The sequence below is a fragment of the Tachysurus fulvidraco genome, chromosome 15 (assembly GCF_022655615.1).
Source record: "Tachysurus fulvidraco isolate hzauxx_2018 chromosome 15, HZAU_PFXX_2.0, whole genome shotgun sequence".
Classification (NCBI taxonomy): domain Eukaryota; kingdom Metazoa; phylum Chordata; class Actinopteri; order Siluriformes; family Bagridae; genus Tachysurus; species Tachysurus fulvidraco.
This window is the reverse complement of record NC_062532.1, coordinates 10,372,978-10,394,474: the sequence shown is the minus strand read 5'-3', so window position 1 is coordinate 10,394,474 and position 21,497 is coordinate 10,372,978. Positions and strand designations below refer to the sequence as shown.

The 21,497-nt window shown below is 36.8% G+C and overlaps 3 protein-coding genes across 6 annotated transcripts; 1 reads left to right on the top strand and 2 right to left on the bottom strand.

The window, feature by feature from the left end:
* Positions 1–912: 912 nt before the first annotated feature.
* LOC113639464 (5-hydroxytryptamine receptor 3A-like) lies at positions 913–6,208 on the bottom strand. The gene is made up of 10 exons (XM_047801103.1): positions 5,880–6,208; positions 5,729–5,786; positions 5,477–5,628; positions 5,338–5,382; positions 5,132–5,238; positions 4,365–4,534; positions 3,227–3,336; positions 2,919–3,126; positions 2,616–2,780; positions 913–1,297 (listed from the first exon to the last, which is right to left on the bottom strand). The coding sequence occupies exons 2-10, from the start codon at positions 5,781–5,783 to the stop codon at positions 1,047–1,049; spliced, it is 1,263 nt and encodes a 420-aa protein (XP_047657059.1). The 5' UTR covers positions 5,784–5,786; positions 5,880–6,208; the 3' UTR covers positions 913–1,046.
* Positions 6,209–7,294: 1,086 nt separating this feature from the next.
* LOC113639463 lies at positions 7,295–14,386 on the top strand. Of its 4 annotated transcripts, XM_047800449.1 has the most exons (16): positions 7,295–7,451; positions 7,640–7,921; positions 9,349–9,425; positions 9,533–9,598; positions 9,969–10,058; positions 10,157–10,255; positions 10,347–10,394; positions 10,471–10,551; positions 10,638–10,766; positions 10,887–10,936; positions 11,021–11,090; positions 11,197–11,283; positions 11,376–11,474; positions 11,564–11,644; positions 11,759–11,857; positions 11,976–14,386. In XM_047800449.1, exons 2-16 carry the CDS (start codon positions 7,759–7,761, stop codon positions 12,114–12,116), a joined length of 1,380 nt encoding a protein of 459 aa, XP_047656405.1. In that variant the 5' UTR covers positions 7,295–7,451; positions 7,640–7,758; the 3' UTR covers positions 12,117–14,386. The 4 variants fall into 4 exon arrangements, with proteins under 4 accessions (XP_047656405.1, XP_047656406.1, XP_047656404.1 ...); XM_047800448.1 differs by lacking the exon at positions 7,295–7,451 and having other exon boundaries at positions 7,471–7,921; XM_027141300.2 differs by lacking the exon at positions 7,295–7,451 and having other exon boundaries at positions 7,472–7,921; positions 11,759–11,861.
* A 2,204-nt stretch (positions 14,387–16,590) lies between these two features.
* Positions 16,591–21,424, bottom strand: LOC125138865 (5-hydroxytryptamine receptor 3A-like). The gene is made up of 8 exons (XM_047801136.1): positions 21,278–21,424; positions 21,092–21,136; positions 20,895–21,001; positions 20,204–20,373; positions 19,945–20,066; positions 19,431–19,641; positions 18,041–18,225; positions 16,591–16,617 (listed from the first exon to the last, which is right to left on the bottom strand). Exons 1-8 carry the CDS (start codon positions 21,422–21,424, stop codon positions 16,591–16,593), a joined length of 1,014 nt encoding a protein of 337 aa, XP_047657092.1.
* Positions 21,425–21,497: the final 73 nt, after the last annotated feature.

Sequence of the window (21,497 nt, the reverse complement as noted above, 5' to 3'; positions counted from 1 at the left end):
AAAACTAATCCAAGAAAAAAAAGTAAGTGAACTGGTGAAAAGAGCATGGACACCCAAAGACAACCAATCCCAGAAAAGAGCTACTGTAGCACAGTAATAAAGTTAATGAGAATTCATGTCCATGCCTCGATGGGACAGAGCTGTTTTGGTGGCAAATTTGGAGCCTGTACATTATTAACGTTATTGTTGTTAGAAGGTATTCTATAGTTACATAATTACAAAATAATTATAAACATTTATGAATTCATGATTACATAATATACTTCATCCGATAAATACACTTCAGAGGAATATACTGTACACATGTGCAGGTTACAACACAAACTTAAAGTCTGTACACATACACATGGTAAGAGAAAATAACCAGAGTACAATCCGGAGCACAAATGTTTATTTATTAGATGATGCGGTGCTGATGGAGCACCATGGTAGGAGGTTCACTTGGTAAATCTGTAAGTATTTATAGACATTTATGTGTCTGAGTAATTATTAACAACTCTAAGTTAAATGTTTAAATCGTAGTAAAGTTGTTGTTTTTTTACCAGTAATTCTGAAAAGTTTGTTGGGAAGAAACAATGGATCAATAATAAAGTAGGTCTTAGAGCAGTGATTGGTTGTGAAAATAAAATGTAGTGTAAGTGGGAATTAATTCTTCATTTTTAAAGTCAAAATCAAGTAGCAGTGGAGTGAAAAGCCATATTTTCTATGCACAATATTTTGACCAAATATAGTATTCTTTTTTATCCAGTTACTAAAGTAAGATTTCCAGTGATTACATTACACAAATGTAATTCAAGTCATGTCTTACAATGTTATCATAAATTACCTTTCGTTCACTTCCATCCACATAAATGATCCATGCATCCATTCAAAACTGAATAAAATATTGATTTATTGATTACTTGCTTCGTTTTTTTTACACAAAACATACTACTATTACATACTTATATTACAAGTTTTTTTACCATTCAATTTTATCATTTTTATATTTGCATCAGTTTAGGTGTCATCACCAGTAACAGAAATACAAGTTCATAATTGCTGTTTTACATGTCTAACTTATCACTGCTACAATCCTTGGTTATAAAGAAAGCAATTGCACATAACATGTAAATGATATCCAGAGACAAATAAACATTGAAAAAGAAATTGTCCCAATATTTAGCATAGACCTGTCTTCTCATTTGCTCTATGAGCTCCATGTCCATATTATTCGCGAAGGTTGAAATCTTCTGCATGGATGTTACTTCTGTCATCAGATCCACAGAGTTTGCTTTGCTGCTGTTCATTTCAGTGGCTGTTAAATGAGAATGTATGGTGTAATTTTGCATGGAACAAAGCCAATAGTTTCAATGTCAGTTTGTACGTTTGCACATCTGATTAAATTAAATAACTTTAAACAATAAAATGTAGATGCGTCATACGTCATAAATATGATAACCTTTCATCTCAGGGGGGCAAAGCCCCTCATCCCTTCCAACCTAGCAACACCAGTGGTGCACATTAACATGGAAACACGTTTTTAGCAGCTTTATTTCTTATAATCCCGCACGCTTGTGTCTTACAGTTTTCTTTAATGTAATTCAGTTGAGTTTTATGTGTATAATGCTTTTATCAATGGACAGTGTCACAAAGCAGCTTTTTCAGAACTATATTAATTCAGGACAAAAATGATCTATTTTAATTTTATTCCAAATAAGCAAGCTAGAGGTGATGGAAGTGAGAAAAAAACTCCCAGGGATGTTATTAGAGAGAGCTAAATAATTTTCCGTCTATAACTGTGTACTATATGGTTAAAAAAATGCTTTTTTGTAATCTAGATATAACATGAACAAGTCTATCTTGTTAATGCTATCAGCTGTTCACTGATGGAGACTTGAATGCAAATCTGTTCACAACAATTGAGTCCAAAGCCGTCGACATGGTTTCATGATTGCAAGCCTATGTATCTCTATACATAGATATAATTATTGCAATATGAACTCATTTATGCTAGGACTACAGTCATGTGACATATGTGAATATGATGACTTTGCACTTTGTTGCAGCTGTCAATATTATTTAGCTTAAGAACAGACTGTGGGATCATCTTTTTGGTTGAATCACTTTATGTTCTTTTTCCTTCTTTTTGTGTCTGAGTGCAGCATTATGCTTCCTGCAGTGTAGAACTATATTGCTGACTTTTATATACAAACACTCTCCATCCAGAAAGTCGATTTTAGCAGCAAGATCATTTATTTGTCATTTATTACTATATCAACCATTAGTAGTAACACTAACTGGCGACTTCATATGATATGAAGCTTCATAGCACATACGTGACCATTCTCAAAATCTCACCTACTTCTTGCCATAGGTACCTGTGCTTGATTTATATTTGAATATTATTCTCACAAATAGAGTCTGCATTTAAAGAGCCACGTTCATTCTTTTTTCTGTTTTTTGTACTTTGAACAAATATAGCTAATTAGTTAAAGTAAAAAACTTATTTTGAATTATTAAAAATTATTTGTAGGTTTTCCATTTGTCTTGAGCTAGTCTTGCTAGTCTCAGTGATGACTTCATCTTAATTTGATCTTGATCTCGCTAAGTTTTGAAGTGGGTACATTTCTTACCATCTCGATGAACCTCATTGTCTTGTTGAGTCATGGAGCTGTCTGATCCATTCTGCTTTTGTGACCTGCTAGCCCATACGCTACCAGTTCTTGCCAGTCGAGACAAGATCATGGACACCAACAAACTCACAACCAACACCAACAGGCAGAAGCAAAAGTGATAATCTTATGAAGACAGATAAAAAGCAAAATATGTTAATGATCTAGAAATTGTTAGATAACTTTCAAAATTTCAGCAAAAACAGCTTCAAAATAGTAGTGTGATGGCATCTAATGTGTGTTCTAAGATTGAGATCTACTCACAGATCAGAGGGCTACAGGAACCGCCCTCAGGCAGTTGTCTGGAAAGTATAAGGAGGAACATGGCGAAGCTGAACACCAACTTGATCTTGAAAGCATTGCGTTCACCATCCAGAGGTAAAGTGAAGCTCACAAGGTCGACTATCATAATGAGTGCAGTGGGCAGAACTAATGACACCATTGCATTAAATGGGTTGAGGTGCAGAGTGATCTGCGTAAATAGAGATTAGTTAAGTTTGGTTTAAGCCACTAATTTAACTGTCATCCAAACTTATAAACCATTTGTTATTAGTATATAAGAGCTTGTATACTTTAATGTAGGTAAGGTTTCCTCCACAGAGTTGCACATCCAAAGTTTGCCATTCCCCGTCTTTACCTCCCACTGTATTTATAGTCCCGTAGTGGAAGTTCACTCCACAAGCTGCACAGACAAATACGTTATTGTCAGTACACCTGTAGACTTTATCAAATTTAATGCTGATAGTGTTACAGCTGTATAATATGTCATTTATTAATAAGACTTACAGTATCAGCCTGGATTGTAAATATAAATGTAAATTAATGTTCACATCAAGCATTAAAATCTCTGTGATATTTGAAACTCTGGAATTTTCATGCACAACAGGCAAAATGGTGCCAAAAATAACATCCCGTGGCAGTCATACAGTATGCAAAGGCAAAAAGCCTTGTTGATACGAGAGGTCTAAGGAGAAAAGACAGAGAAGTTTCGGCTGAGAGGATGCTACAGTACCTTACAACCTTCAAGCATCTCATTAGGTACAACATATTCAACCTTGAGTCGGATGCTACACAATATAAAAAAAATACTTTGGGTTCTCTCTGTCGTGCAAGAAACAAAAATCTGATCCAACTTTTGGCACAGGATATGCAATTGGAAAAAAATAATCCTGGTCATTTCCTCCTACAGAACTGCCACATACTGGATGTTACCATTTGCATTGCTGACACATGATTGGCTGATTAGATAATTTCCCAAATATGTACAAATGTAAAAGTGTTCCAAATAAACTGACAGTCCCTCATAATTTAGGAAGTATGCCATGGCATATACAGTATAAAGTCTGTAATCCATGTCATACCTGACAACGACTAACATGCCTGTCAAGAATAATAGATTTGCATTATTTTGCACTACATTTGGCTTTGACCCACATGGAGATACAACACTTTTACATGAAGGTCAACAAAAATAATTACAATTCTGATTGGCTTAACAAATTTAAAGTTTGACATAATTTCTTATGGTCAGATTCTGTCTGACTCCAATCTATGCATGTAATGTGTTCACTACTACAATATAGCCCATATATTAATATATAGTAGGCTACGTTGACAAGGCATATGCTGACTGAAACCTTATTAGCTGGAGATAGTGTCATGTAATACAGGTAACACCTCGGATGAGACTAGAGTTTTGACAGCACTTACAGCTTTGATTCCATCCGTTGATGGCAACTATGCACGTGTCCTTAACAAAGGGAAAGGCGAAGAGGTTCATATCACACACCACAGTGATGTACATGTTTATGGCATAGTTCACAGCACCATCACGGGTCACTAATATGTCATTAGAAAGTGGTTGCACCTTTGTGTAAATGCTAGAAGCAAAAAGGGAAAAAAAGCAGAGATTGTAGTTAGAGTTAGAGAATGAGACATAGCCTATTTTATACTCCATATAAAGACACAGACAACCTCAAGTGTCCATCATACCAAGAGAAAATATCTTGAATAAAGGAAATTAAAGGAGAATAAAGACCATTAAACATATTTCTGTACAAATGTATTAATTTCGAGCATAACACTGTATTTTATTCTACAGGCATATCATTTTGCTTCTTTCTAGAACTAAATGCTAGGGGAGGATTTATCTGTCAAAGGAATAAGACAATTATATCTAAAATTAAACTTAATAAACTTTTTAAAGATTTGTTTAAAACCATTTCCACTAAAGAAACATATTTGTTAATTCAGCCTAAATTTAATCTACTTTTATTTGCTATAATATAATTTTATCCAGTGTTTTTTAAAAAAAAAAGCCTTTAATAGAAATATCATTTCTGAATAGAATAAAATAGAATAGAATAGAATTTTTTTATAATAAAAAGTTTAATATTCAAAGGTTTTATCAGCTGCACTGATTTTGTGGGCCGAACACATACAGGGAGAAGGAACAAACATAAAGAGAGCCAACTCACGCATTGTTCACCGTCAGATTAGGGAGCCATACATAATTATATGGAAGTAAAAGTTCAGTAAAATTGTATTGTGAATCTGTCCATGCAAGCTCTGGGTCATTCCATTCCTGTTAAAATAAAGTCCTGTTAAAGATAACTGTGTTCTTTACAGATCAAGGAAAGTATAGGCATGCTTTAGAAATGGGAATGAACAGAAAGGGGTTTACCATGAAGACTTTTAGGTGACTAGAGAATTCCAAAGTTTGTAAATTCTTGCAAAGAAAAAAAGAGCAAAGGAAGGCAATATATTCAGTATTTTAAAGGAAGAAAATGTGCATGAATAAAATAAATGTTAAAAATACTTACAAAAGAGAGAGTTTCATATTGGATGGTTGTGAGGTTCACATTTATTAAGCAATCTGGTGTCTGTGGAGCGCTGTAGATTTCCTTACCAATGAAATCATTAGCCAGACATCGACGTGAAAAACACTGAGTTGTGGATACGGTGTATGCTGGTGCTTTATAAGCAGACAATTGCAAACACTTTAGTCACTTAATCTGAAATAAATCTGTAAAATAGCACTGCATAATATAAAAACATTAAAACCGACTGCTTACCAATCACAAAATAATGCACAAGGAGAAATTTGCCAATCATCTCAATGGACACCATAACCTTAAATAATAGCAAAAAGTATTTACTACAATTAGACTAATTGTTTTCCTTTTATTCTTAATTAAAAACACAAAATATTTGCAGGGTACATACCAAATTGTGTGACTGATATGATCAAGCTCTCTTAGCTCTTCAAAATCTTTTTCCAGAAGACAAGAATTAGGCAGCAGTTAAAAAGGTACCACGCATTGCTCTTCATTGTGGATGACGTGATCTGACCAGAACATATAACAAAAGCCCCTGTAAACAAGGATAGGCCTATGATAATCATCCTATAATATGCCTCTAAACAATTAGCTCATGTATTGTCTGGTAACCGTATTCTAGCAAATTATCTTCCTGGATTATATGTATTAAAGTCCAGCAGTGAACAGAGCAGCAATGCAAATATACGGTGTATTGTCTGAAACTGACCATTATCTCTGCTGTAGACCTTACGGCTAATGGGACTGAACAATATTGTAGCTGTGAGTCATGTTTTAACAGCTGGGTGCTGATTAATCTCCTGGGTTTACTTTGGCTGGTTCTGCTTTGTACCAATACTGACATGGATATGGCTGTATCAGCAACTACAGCAACTTTTATATCCCAGTATACTTCCTTACCCCAACAAAGTACAAAATGTTCAAACTGCAAAGTGCTGTGTAAATACAAGTTAGCAAAAGAGTGCACTTACAAAAAAAAAAAAAACAAGAACCTAGGTGACTCTGGATTTAAAGAAAACTCAGTAAAGATCCGATTATGCTATTCATTTTTTTTTTTTGTGGCCTCACAATAGACTGTATAGCTGTATGTGTTGTGAAACAGACAAAACTGTAGAACAATTTAATCTATGTTGTACTTAAATATATTAGAAGCTTTGTGCCAAAGCTAAAATACCAGACCATGCATTTTGTTATTCATAATTAAAAAACATTGAAAACAGCTCAAGCTTAAGTCGTTTAACTAGTGTTTCAGTAATTAATTTCAAGCACTTAAAAATGTAGGATATTTCATTCATTCATTCATTCATTCATTCATTCATTCATTCATTTATAGAACCATATTATACTCAAATACAGCTTTATGATTTATCAGCTTTACTATTTATTTATTTACAATTGTTGCTGTATCAGTTCAGTGACGCGCTTGTTTCCTGCTCGGTTCCATAGAGACAGCGGTGATACATTTTGGGCGCTGCGGCTTATTAAATATATGATAATTAGTCAAAAAGTTTTTCTGAAAAAAAAATAATAAATACGATGTGTGGAGAGTGTGAGAAAAGACCCAAATGAGTGACTGTCACTCTCAATGTTTGACACTTGACAGCCCTGTAGTAATGCATTACATTAGTCCAGTCTAGAGGTCATGAATGCATGAACTAGTTTCTCAGCATCAGATACAGATAGGATGTTTCTCAGCTTGGCAATATTTCTAAGGTGGAAGAAGGCTGTTGCTGTCTAATATAACAACCAGGTCTTTCACTGTTGAGCTAGTAGTAACAGTAGATCTCTCTAAATGGAAGTTGAATTTTGAGAGCTTTTGTGTACTGGCTTTTGGACCGATAAGTAATATTTCTGTAGCCCCTTCCAAAATGGCGGACGCGTTGACGTGTCTGCATACATTTCAACAGCGGCTACTGCGCCCTCTACTGCTTCCTAATACGGCAAGCTATGACAACGAAGGGTATATATTACTCAGTAATTTTATTTTATTTAGCATTTTATTTAAACGCATTCTTAATACATCATTGTCTTAATTAATTCATATAGAAAACATTAAGATAAAAATATTAGTGAATATAAATGTACAAAGCGCTGTTGTTTTTTAAATGTCCCGCGTCATCAATTTGGAACGCGCCGTGGGTATAAAAGCTGTAGCAGCGACGGGAACAGCGATAGTGTGGATTGTCTGGAGACAAGAGACAAAGTGAGGAGAAACAACTAAGCAAAGCGACGAGAAACAACTAAGCAAAGCGAAAAAGAATCGAAAGATGCTGCACATGAAGACGTTTCTTTCCGGCCGGAGTAGCGGCACAGTCCGGGGCCTGGCCTGCGCCGCCGGGCTGATCGCGCTCACCACCGCGGGATACTACGCGTATCGCAGGCTGAAGAGGACCAGCGACCGTCGAGCTGCTGAACGGGAAGCTGCTCAAGGTAAGTTAAAAACTAATGACTTTAGTCAGGTACAGCGGACAAACAGGAACAAATCCGACGTGTAGTTTATCTAACAGAGCTAGCCGAAAGCTAACGCGTGTAGCCGAGCTAACATTAGCACGCGATGCTACGTGGCTCAGATCAGGAGGATTTTAAAGTATAAAAGTGATTATTGTGATTAAAAAAACACATTCAGACTCATATGGTGATTTTTACACTTTAAATAATCAAGGAAAGGGCGGTGACAAGAAGCCTGAAAATGAAACAGGGTTAATGTTATAATTATTATAAATGTTGTTGTTTTATTATTAATCACTAATCAAAGATCTTCTGTTGTCTTTTTATCTACACAACTTCACCTCATTTGGGTTCATGACCGTGTTTTCAATTGTTGTTATCTGACTTGTTGTTATGACTGTTGTTATGACTGTTGTTGTTGTTGTTGTTGTTGTTGTTGTTGGCGTTGTTATCTTTTCAAATCAAATTTTATTTGTCACATACATACAGGGTACGATATGCAGTGAAATGCTTTATGCAACTGTCTGGTATAAGAATATAAAGTATAAAAAAGCAAAGAATACAATGAGAATAAAAGTATAAACTATATAAGAACTGTAAAAAAAACTATATAAAAACATGAAATATGTGGAGAATATGAAGAAATAATGTATATACATAAATGTGTATGTTTTTTAAGATTGTCCTTAAAGTGAACAGGTGCAGTATGGTGTGTAAATAGTGTATAAAGTGGCACTGTGCTGTGCAAGTCCAGAGTTAAGAGTTTTGACTGCTGTTGTTTGCAGGGACATTATTATTATTATTATTATTATCATTGGCGAGATTAAGCTGGTTAAAATATAGTGAATGTTTTGCTTTTTGCATGTTTTACTCACCAAAATCCATTTATGAACTATTGTTGTTGCCGTTGTTATTTGTTTGTTGTTGCCGTTGTTACTTGACAACAATAATCAAGGAAAGTGCAGTGACATGAAGCCTGAAAGCGAAGTGGGGTTACTGTTATAATTTTAAATGTTGTTGTTAGTTTTATTATTCATCATAATAATAACAATGTTATTATAACAAATATTATTTAATTATTATTTCTATCATCATTATTAGTGTTATTATTGTTGTTGTTATTGTTGGTTTTGTTGTGTATTTCCCTTGCTCTTAAATAAGACTTGTTTCTCGTTAATCAGTAATATAACTCTGTTCCAGTTGGCAGCATTGTCAGAGCTGCTGTTACAGACTATTAAACAGGTTTGAGAATGAAACAGCGCTACGGTCTGCTAAAGATCATAAAGACATGAAGTTGAGGAAATAGTGTCTCTTTCAGATCTCCATGACAACCTGGTTTATGCTCATCAGTAAATAAGCAGGGACATGAGTAAATATTGTTGTGGTTAAATGTGTAAAATGTTTTACAGGATCTGTTGTAGGTGTTGATGTCGAGGAAGTTCTCGTATGCACCGAAGAAGACCCTCAGACATCAGCTGTTGTCCTGGTAATTTTATATTTCCATTATTTTTAGTGTATTTCTTTAAGATTAATTTGCAAAAAATATCTATTGATAAGAAGCAAACATCGAATAAGTCTTTGTGCTTTATTCAGGTAACTGAGACAAATCCCCAGCTCCACAACACCAGCCTTGACCCTGAGAAATCAGCTGTCATTCTGGTAATTTTATATTTCGATCATTTTTCAGTGTAACGTTTCCCAAACCTTTTGTCAGTTCTACCTAAATTATTTAGCTTGCGTACCCCTGGAGATATCGAGCTGGTTAAAAGGAAGTGAATGTTTTTGCTTTTTTTATTCCTCACTGGAGAATCCTCCTCTTGGCATTTTCTTTTATACGTGATGTATTAGAGACAGTTTAAGATGATGCTTGTAGCCACTGAGACTGTTTGATTTAGTTTGCAGTAATTTACATTTAGCTCTCACATGCAAAGAAACCACTGAAGTTGTATCACATGACGTGACCCATTTAATCAACTCGTAACGGTTTCAATTTATTTGTAAGAGTCACGGTGTGATGTTTGTCCTGCAGCTCTCGCATCACCATGGCACACGTCAGCTGCACTCTGCCTGGCAGACCATCCAGTTCCTTTCCTCACAGTCCTGCAGCTTCGTCTGTGAGGTATTGTTCTCATGTCTGTGTGCAGCATAGCAGCAGATAAATAAGTGTTCCCTCTTGTTCTCATGCTGTAGTCTGTGGTGTTGTGTTTCTGTCACTAGTCCATGGAGGTACGCAGGTACATCGCATGCTTGGTGAGAGGTCCAGAAGTCCTGCTGTGGTGGATCACCACCACCACCGAAATGTCCAGCAATCATTGGGTAACAGCAGTCTCCATTTGTTTTGCAAAACTTTACTCGTGTACAGACGAGCGATTGAGTAACAGGCAGTTGTTGGTGTCGTTATTTGCAGGGAGCCTTTAACTCCACCATTCAGGAGACCTCGATCACCTGCATACAGGTAAGATCTTGATTTTTGTAGCACCACAAAGCTTTAGTAAGTACAAAGACTAAATTTCTGCATTTTCTCTCAAAAGCGAGTCTGTGGGAGCGTGAGAGCGCTGGTGTCCTGCCATCATGAGGAGACGACCATCCACGTGCCGTACGAGGATGGCGAGGTAAATTCATTATGCTACCTGGTTCTTCGTAAAGTTCGTCTGTTACGTTTGTTCACACTGGCCATGATTTGCGTTTTTGTTCACAGCAAACCATTTACCAGGTGAGTCGCTTGTACCTTCGCGTGGACGTGGACGGTCAGGTGGACATGTCCCATGAGGAGGAAGGAAGTTTCTTCACTCCTTATGCTGATTCTGAGGCTCAGTCAGAATTTGAGGTAATTCAGTGTCTCGGGCTTGAATACAGTACAGCTGCATTAGTTGTGGTGGGGGGGCGGGGGGGGGGGACGTATGTTCTCTGTGATGTTTGATGATCCAATGCTGGTTTCTCCCTGCAGGAAAATGACATGGAACTTCCACTTGAGGAGCAGGAGGTGCCTTTCATCAGGTAGGGTCGTCTTCACGTTTTCACTCTCTCACGTAAAAGTAACAAAGCAGTCTGGTTAATGTAATCACGGTGGTGTTTTTTTAGCTTGTACCTCACAGGCCGTGGCATCACAGACCTCGTGCTGAAACTGCCTGCCGTCCGCGAGGCGTTCTCTGTGAGTCTTTACACGTTTAGTTTCTCTGAAGACTCAAGTTACAAGTTACCTCACAAGCAAGTTCCAGACTGTCTCGGCTCATGTGGTGTGTTTATGTCGTGTTTAGAGGATGATGGCGAGCATGCATAACAAGAACTTCTTGTACGTGGCTGGCAAGCAGATCTTGATGCGTCTGGCAGCAGCCAACAAACAGGTGAGTGCTGATTTCTACCCGGTTACGTCTCGTACTCGTGCAGCGTCAGCTGAGGAGACAAAGCAGTGACCGGGTTTCTCCTTTCTGGACAGGATCCGCGCGGCGTACAGAGGGCATACGACGAGTTGATCCGATTCCTGAGAGAGCCGTCCTATCAGGAAATGATCAAGGCGGAGGTGCTCGATGCTCAGGTAAGCTTGGAAGTAACTGTCACTAACTATAAAGCATTTTTAGTTTTAGTCTTTACTTGTGAATCTAATCTAAATTCTCCCCCTTCCAGCTGTACCACTTCAACCTGCTGGATGTGTTCTTCGAACTCGTCTTCTTCAGCTGCTTAATCAACGGCCTGCCGCCTGGAGCCGTAAGTGTCTCGTCAGCGGTTCCAAAAGGGAAAACTCTAATGAATGTTTCTCTCCTAGATGTGGGTGGAAATAACATCACGTAACATCACGATTGTTGTTTTTCTTCTCTACAGTTGGACGGGGGATTCTTGCAGCATGTGTTCGATATGAACAGCCAGTGGGACGTGGACATCAGGGAGCCTGAAGCAGACCAGCTCTTTTTGCTGCTTTCTGTAAGTGAGTTTTTTCCAACACCATTTATACACGTTAATTAAAGAATCTGCTTTAAATTTCAGTGTTTCTGTGATCTGTATCAATAACATAATGCTGTAAACGTGTGTGTGTGTACAGTTAAAGCTGACACTGCTGCTTGAGGAACTGTTCTCGCAGCCTCTGGACCTGTACAGTGACCCAGCAGCTTTAGCCACCGCGGTGCTACGACTGGTGAAGGAGCATGTGCAGGAGATGCTGAAGGCCATGGCAGAAGTCTGAGCAACACCACACTCCTCTGGCGCATACACACACACACACACACACACCTCCCTGTTTTCTTTCTCTTTCTCTTCATTTCACTATCTTTACAGGTAAGTACTTATTACGCTGTCTTACTGTGTACACATTTAAACATGTCTTTCTTTTCTTCTCTCCCTGAGCAGCTACACAATACACAACCTTGACGGCCTGGTCTCTAACAACAACATCTGTTAGTTTGCTCTCCGACTGCACAAACACCTGCAGCTCCAACGCCAGTATCCTTTCTTTAAGTTAATCTTAGTATAGATTTTATAAGATTTTTCTTAGTGTAGTATAATATTTATTAACGATTTTGTATTCTATTTATTAAGATTTTAGTATTCCATTTATTAGATATTTAAGGTTTTTGTATTTTTAATCAAATTTTTAAATGTTTTTTATTCCAGATTTGTATATATTTTATATGTATTTAACTATATTCTAATAAAAAAAATTTTAGCATATATTTCAGGCTTCAATGTGATCATTTACAGCACTGCTTAAGTTCATGAGGCACATGTGGAGAGGAACCAGCTGATCACGAACTACAATACAGCTTCACTTGCCTGTGATCGTGACGTTTCCCTCCCAGATACTCTGAGCCTTTTCTGCACTCGGTTTGAGGTGCAGAACAACATTGTGTAAAGGAAGACCATCCCTCCCCCCAACGATACGGTACTCTGTCTATCCACGGCTAACGTGAGCAGAGTTAATCCATGGAAGGCTGCTGGACCAGACCACAATCCTGGCAGGGTGCTCAAGGAATGTGCAGAACAGAGCATCGTGAGCAGCTGCATCACTGTCTGGACACTGCAGCGGATAGTTAGGACAGCTGGGAAAATCGTTGGGAGTCTCTCTTTCCTCTCTCATGGACATTTACACCACACATTGCATCTGTAAAGCTAACAGCATTGTGGATGACCTCACACACTCTTCTTCCTCCTGCCGTCTGGGCATGTGGCCCTCACGACCAGACTGTGTAACAGTTTCTAACCACAAGCCATCAGACTCCTCAATGACTAAACTGAACTGTACCGAACACAGTACACGCACACACACACGCTCACTCAACTGTATGAACTGATCTGCACCAAATACGGTCTTCCATTATACATCATGTCTACAGCACCATCCATTTCAAACTGTTTACCTGCTGTTTTGCACATTTTCATTACAATACATCATACAACTGCTGATATTATATGAAGTGTTCATTCCAGTATTTTTGCACATGTACAGTAGAGTATACAGTGTGTATCCACTGCTTTTGTCTTGCACCAGGTTGCAAAGATTGCACTTTATGTGGCTAAGGGTGCTTTCACACCTGCCTTGTTTAGTTCGGTTGAATCGTACCAGAGTTCGATTGCTCATTTGGTGCGGCTCGTTTGGGCAGGTGAGAATGCAGCAATGGAACTCTGGTGCGCACCAAAAGCGGACCAAAACAGCGGACTGCTGTAATGCTCAGTAATGCTCGCCGCCTCCTGAAGTGTTTTTGCGATGCGTCTTCGCCGTTTGCAGTGCGTTAAAATGATATTTTCAAGCCGCATCCGTGCTTCATTCTGAAAATGAAGACTTTGCATAGAATGCTGTATACAAGCGATGTAGTAGATTAGAACCACAAACATAATTGCAGCGTGCAGTCGTCTCTCCATGGTGTACTGTATGCTGTATTTTCCTCTTTTTCTTTATTTCTGAAGTTTCGTTGAAATTTCCCGCACGTTTATTCTGACCAATCGAGAAGCAGTTTAGGAAATGCGCTCAAAGACATGTGGCCAATGAGTGATGTGGATGTTATCACATGACGGCATTTTGGTTCGCTTCAACTGGTGCAGAACAGAACGATCAGTGTGGTGTGAAAAGGAACCAAAACTGCTAAAAAGCTCCAATGTATAATTTCTTGCTTTTGGTCCGGACTATTATGAACGAACTATAGATGTGAAAGCACCCTAAGACAAAACTTACTTAAGCCTTTAGCTCTGTTGTTCTATGTATTTCTGTCTCTGTTCTACGGTCCTGGAGAAACATTTTCTCATTTCACTATGTACTGTGTCGGCTATATATGATATGAGAATAATAGCTTCTTGACTTGATAATGTGTTATTTAAATGGTTCTCCCAACCAAAATTCATTTCAGATGGTGTGGATTGATTGGTAACATCACCTGGTACATTGCAATCAAATGAGTGAATCCAATGGCACATTTAATGTAACAAAAAATGAAATAAACACACAACACGTTTTAGTTAGCATATCCTTTAGTGAGTAAAGTTTCCCCGATGGAAGAGCCTAAATCCTTCGCTTTGGTTACCAGTCTGTCAGATGACAGTTTCGAATGTATAGTCGATGAAGGTGGAGCAAGTATGATTTTAGTTTCGAGCAGAATTCAATTCAAGTTTATTTGTATAGCGCTTTTTTACAATTGACATTGTTTCAAAGCAGCTTTACAAAGCATAAATATAGAACAAAAGGTTATTGTAAAGAATAATTTAAAGATTAATATAATACAAAATTTAAGATTAATATAAGATATATTTAAATGTGTTTGTATTTATCCCCAATGAGCAAGTCTGAGTTGACTCAGGTGGCTGTGACGAGGAAAAACTCCCTTGAATGGTAAAGGAAGAAACCTTAAGAGGAACCAGACTCAAAGGGGAATCCATCATCATATGGAGGGTGTGATTATAAATATACAGTCTGACAAATGTTGATCACATGAAGTTCACATCTCCTCTTTAGTATCGCAGAGTCTAACTGGAGCTGGTAGATCTCTAGATGCCTCAGGATCCTCACAGAGTCGGCCTCATCTCAGTGGAGGTCCAAAATCTTCATGGCACGGAAGACAATCTGAGCTGGTACAATTTCTGGATGCCTCGGGATGGGTAGAAAGAGAGCAGCACTAGATGATAATGTGCATTTGGTCAGATGTAATAGGGCACAATATTATGGCATGTATTATGTGTACACCTGACTAAAGTGATACATTTTTAATCTATATTTAAACTGCGAAAGTGTGTCTGAGCCCCGAACACTATCAGGAAGACTACACTATCAGCTTGGGAGCTAAATACGAAAACGCTCTACCACCTTTAGTAGATTTTGATATTTTCTGGGAACTACTAGAAGTCCTGAGTTTTGTGATCTCAGAGAGCATGAAGGATCGTAACGTGTTAGAAGACAAGTTAGATACATGGGTGCTAAACCATTAAGAACCTTGTGTGTAAGTAGCAGCAGTTTGTATCCAATTCTAAACTTAACAGGTAGCCAGTGTAGAGATGATAAAATTGGGGTTATAAGATCATATTTTCTTGTCCTTATAAGAACTCTGGCAGCTGCATTTTGGACCAAACTGTAACCTATTTGTTAAAGATGCAGGACAACCGCCTAGTAACAGGGCTCTGAAGTTTGGAAGACAGGCAAGAGTGACATTTCCTTTTTTTTTTTCAGTGGTTGTTGCGTTAACTCGTACTCAGATAGTGCTATTTTCTGATTGACTATTGTGTAGCCTCTTTATTCTGATTGGCTGATAAGTGTCAGGCTCGACTAAGAACTCCAGGGGAGACGCGTTTGATTCCTGCTGCGGCATATTAAATATATGATAAATAGTCAAAAAGTTTTTCTGCGTGAGAAATACGATGTGTGGCAGGAGAGCGTGACAAAAGACCCAAATGAGTGACTGTCACACTCAATGCTTGGCACTTGACAGCCCTGGTGACATCACTAACAAGTCTACAGGGCAGGGGTGGAACAAGCTCTACTGAAGAGATGGTCCAAAGTGCAAAGAGAGAAAGGATATACTCATGATCCTAAATATACAAGCTTATCCTGTCAAGCATGTTGGAGATTTTGGCATATTGGCAATTTCCAGACATGCATTACACCATAGAGGGGAAAGAAACAAACAACAACCAGAAGAAGTTGCAGTAGAAGCCTGGATAACATCATAATAAGATGAATACTGAAGTTTGGTGATATCAGTGGGTTGCCTGCTTTGTGCAGTTATTTTAAGCAAGGTATATGAAAATAAAATATTAAGTGTTACTTACTTTAACACTATCTGTTCCTATATTTTTGCCACTCGAGCCTTGATCTAATTTGTTAAACATATCTTGATGTATATGTCAGGAAATTAAAGACTGAATTTTTGTCTTATATTTATCTTTCACCCTAATGTTTTCAAATAGCATGTGTTTTTCAATTCAGCATTTATTTTCAATGTAAAAATTAATTATTATGCTCTAAAATATTTTCTGGGTTTTTTTTTTAGCTATACTTTTTGTTTAATTATTTTATACTTTTTGAAATTCATACATTCAATATTATGTCACAGCTTTGCTTGAATTTGCTGAATTTTTGGCCAGGTACAAAACCCAATTATTGACACTCAAACTCTGATATGACTAAATTCAGCATTTTGACCTTTTCCATAACCTTAGACCTGTCCTGTCCAACTCCTTCACACATAATCTCCTTTAGTGGAAATCTACATAATTTACACGGATGTTTTCGTAACAAATATGAAACTGTAATAGTGTAGTGGAGAATTTTGCATTACTATAGCAATTTGTCCAATGTCAGTCCTTTCTGGAAGAGGAGTTGAGACTGAGACTCACAAACGGCCAGCAATTATTTATTAGTCTTCAATTTGTACATCACTTTTAAGGTTGTGAGAAAAAGTTACATAGAAATGAGACATTTAGCAAAGATACCTTACATATGCATATGGTAATATTTATGACATTCCTGTGTATACATTTTACACACATTTAAGTAAAGGCAAATTTTCAGAAAACATGCTGTAGGTTTTAATAATATTTACTTTACTTTGATAATATTGAAAAAAAAAACCTAGAAGTTACAATAATCAGCATGGTTAGAGTTTAAATATGTAGCATGAATGAAATTCATATGGTAACATGTACAGTATATACTGTAAAGGCTAGTGGCTAGACCTGAAGCACTAAGGTTGTATTCAGAATCTTGCTTCTACAAATACTACAGCTCTATATTATGACATTTGGAAACCAGTAAGTTTTTATGTAATTCTTTATGATCTCAGATTAGATTAATTAATCCAAAAATCCAAATTGTTAATTTTACAAAGTTCTGTTCTGGTTATACCAATTAAAAAAATGCAATACAAAAAGGCAAGGCAAAGATAGCACCGGAAGCAGGCTCTGTCAATCCGACTTGCATATTCATGCCTCTTCTTTGTCTTTTTATTTGTCGTCTCTATGTTCTCCACAAAACTCACAATTTTCTGGATTGAAGTGTCCTTGGCAGTCACATCATCTGAAATTGTAGACACACCGTTCAGGTTTATATCTATGTAAAGAAAGTGAAAACAGTGAGTTCCTAAAGCATTTCTACAGTATGTATATACAGCACACGTAGTTTTACTACATTCCAAACATTTCGGTTATTCATATTTTTGGTCACATCGAGCTGCAATGTTTCCTTTCTCTAGCTCAGATAACAATGGTGAACAACCAGGAAATATGTTTGTCATTTGATAGTATATAAATGTTATACAAAATGTTTATTAAGGTAATTATGAACTCTACACATTGGTGCAGGTCTGAATTTAAATCCACTGTGGAAGTAAATCCTATATGTCACATATGCTTGACCACATATTTGTGATTATATAAGTAATATCCTGTGAAACAAGCATTTCAACATGACCTGAAATTACAAAAGTAAACTTCTGTGCTTTTTGGTGAACATGTGAAAATAATTATTTCTTTAATGTGAAAATAAAAGAAAAATTAAACCACATGCCATACATAAGCAAATAAATAATTCAGGTATTATATAAAAACACATGTGGAGATTAAAACACATGCACTACATGTGAAAAGTACTGGACACGGCACATGTTGTAATTATTTGCTCTGCATTCATACCCTACCCTTTTTTATCTCGTCTTCACCACTGATGTTTATCTCATCTTTGCGACTGTCGTTGCATATTTTCTGCTTTTTTGAGCTCCTGCAGGAGAAGATGGGGCCAGAGTCTGCAAATCTTGAGATCATCATGGATAACAGCAAGCTCAAACCCAAAACGATCAAGCAGAAACAAAAGTGATAACCTGGTGAATAGAAATCAGACATTTAATTTGGCAAATTATATCTTATAATTTCTCATAATTTCCTATTTGGTATATTATTGGTGTTTTATATACAGACTTTTCAGAAAGAATTCAGATCCTTTTACCTGCTGCACACTATATTGTATAATAGATTTGATTTTCTTTATACAATGGCCATTTTACCCATCAATCAACAATTAATCGCCCATATTGACAGTGTAAACGTTTTTAGATATTTTTGAAAATTAATTAAATATCAAATAATGAAATCTATTCCCAAAAGCTTTCAGACACTATTGAACATATTGTTGAAGCCCCTTTTGCAGCAATTACATACAGACAGTCTTGCCTGGATTTGGGCAATACATCCCATTTTTCATGACAGGTCCTTTCAAGCTCCATCAACTTGGGTGGCGAGTATCTGTTAAACACCATCTTCAAGTCTCTCCACAGATGTTTGTTGGGGTTTAATTCTGGCTTTGGTTGGGCTACTTCAAATAAGATCCTCTATTTTCTTGCATATATCCAACTGGATTCTTTTCCTCAGTAATACCCCCTTTTTACTGGATGCCCTATGCAGACAAATGTCCCAGGGTCAAGGTTTTGCAGAAGCTATTTCCATTTCAAGATTGGGACCTTGATCCTGGGAACACTCAAATACTTAGAAATAGTTTTATCTACAGTATGCCTCTATTCCTTTCCACAGTTTGTTTGCATAGATCCATATACAGTTCCTTGGATTTCCTGGCTTAGAAAATGTTTTGAAAATGCAGTGTAAATCGTGGGTCCTTATAGACTGTGGTGTGTAACTTTCCAGACTGTGTGCAATCAATTCAAATTGCATCAGGTAAACTCCAATTGCATTCTATACGTGTTTCAATGATAATTAAAGTAAACTGGATCTACCAGAATACAATTTTGAGTGCCACAGAAAAGGCTCTGAATACCTTATCAATACAGTAAGAGAGTTTTTGATTTTTAATTCATTTTTGAAAGTCTCTAATAACATGTTTTCACTTGTTCATGAGTGATTAAGTGTAGATTGATGGGTGAAAATGCCAAATATATTCATTCAAAATCAAATCCACAATCACAAAGGGTCTGAATATTGTCTGAATCTACTGTATTACATTACACTACTACACTGCTGTATTAAATCAATGACACTTATACGATGCATTATTGGTGGTCAGGATGCTACTCACGGATCAGGGGGCTGCAGAGGCCAGTGTCAGGCAGGTTGTCAGTAAGTATGAACAGGGACATGGTAAAGCTGAGCACCAGAGTGATTTTAAACGAGCTGCGTTTTCCACCTTCCAGTGGCAGAGCAAAACTCCCCATATCAGCTAACATGATGAGCACACTGGGGAGAACGAGCGTCACTATAGTGTTGAATGGGTTGGTGGACATAGTGACCTTAGAGGATAGTGAGAAAAGTCATTGAAAAGCTTTTTAAAAAGTCAGGATAGAAGAACATCTAATTACATGACTACTAAATTAGGAATAATAACATGCAGCTCAGTTTGGTATCGAAACACACAGTATAATCATTTATGATGTCACAGTTTAGTTAGTTCTTAAAGAAAGAAATACTATCAACAATTAAAAAACATTATTTAAAAAAAGGCTAATCTGTTCTAAACATAGAATCCTAGAAGAGTACAAAGATTAAACCGTTCTTTAAAATCATTGCAATCAAACTATGTAATTGTTTTTTACATAGAGATAGTTGCGGTCGTCGTGTTGCTTGTCCTGATGTAGCACAACTGACATAGTAATCCATTCACCTCGACTCGCTCCCACTGGAGATACAGACCCATATATGAAACGTAGGCCACAACCTAATACAAGACAAGTCAATACAAAGGTTAAATTCAGTTTTATATATATATATAAATACCCTATCAATGTATGATACACCTAAATTTCACAAAATGTTAGTTTATGTTAGATAAAATGTTATTGAACTTTAACATACTGTTTTCTGTCCATCCATTAAGCGCAACTGGACATGCATCTTTTACAAAAGGGTAGGTAAAAAGGTTGATTCCGCACACCACGGTAGTGTACAACTGGATAGCATGTTGCACCGTGCCATCACATTTCACCAGTATATCAGTAGAGACCGGCTTCACATCTGTCTGGATTCTACAGTCACAGCAACAGAAGTTAAAAACATGCTGATCATAAAATAACACAAAATAATACAATGATTTCAAAGGTACAAAATCAGTCACAAGTAAATAAAACCTAACTGCATTTAATCTTCTGGTTATACATTGATGTGATATATTTTGCTGAAATAGAATTTACTTACACCTTAACTGTGAAACCAGTGAATAATTAGATTATTTTACTTACAAAAGTCATCATTTGCTCGCTCACTATTAATGCCTCACAGCTATATTTAATATTTCATTTAATATGAATTAATTTTTATGCATATAACGTTAAATATGAAACAGATTCATATTCTATTCAATAAAATATAAAACATTTCTTTTTTATGAATATATGAACAAATATCTATATTTGAATGCAGAATATTTATCCAAGAACTATTTTTCATACCTATGTTATAAAATATTTTTGTGCATATTTTAGAATTACACAAAGACTGAAAAGAGTCTTTGTCAGTCAGAAAAAAGTCAACTTTAATCAAAACTTACGCATTGTTTACGGTTAGATCAGGGGTCCAGATTTTGTCAACTGGCAGCATAATTTCTTTAAAATTGTACTCTGTATCATTCCATGCAAGGTCTGGGTCGTTCCATTCCTATTAAAACCAGAAAAATGTGTTCTGTTTAATCATTAGTCATTTATAATCATGGGTCCAGATTTGTATTATGAGAAAAACAATCCTTACCATGTCAATTCTAATGCGACTCGAGAAGCGCAGGGCTTTGGTATCCTAAAGAAAAGTCAAAATGCTTACGGTGATTTGATCGTTTTAGTACAGTTTGGCTTCCTGTGTTCACCAGTTAATCATCAATAATGTTAAGAAGGAGCTGAAAATAACTGTGATTTTTGTAAATGTTTTTGGATACTTAACCACAGACAGTGTCTCGTATTGAATGGATGTGAGATTCACTGTAACAGTACATTCCGGAGGCATAGGAGGACTGAAAAGCTCCAGTGCAACCAGCTGGTTAGCCAGGCATCGACGTGTGACACAAAGATTTGCCAAAGATCCATCCATTAAGTTGGAGCACACTAAGAGAACAGCAGAGGTAGTGCAAATATTCATACACTCTTTGTGTCATGGAGAAAAG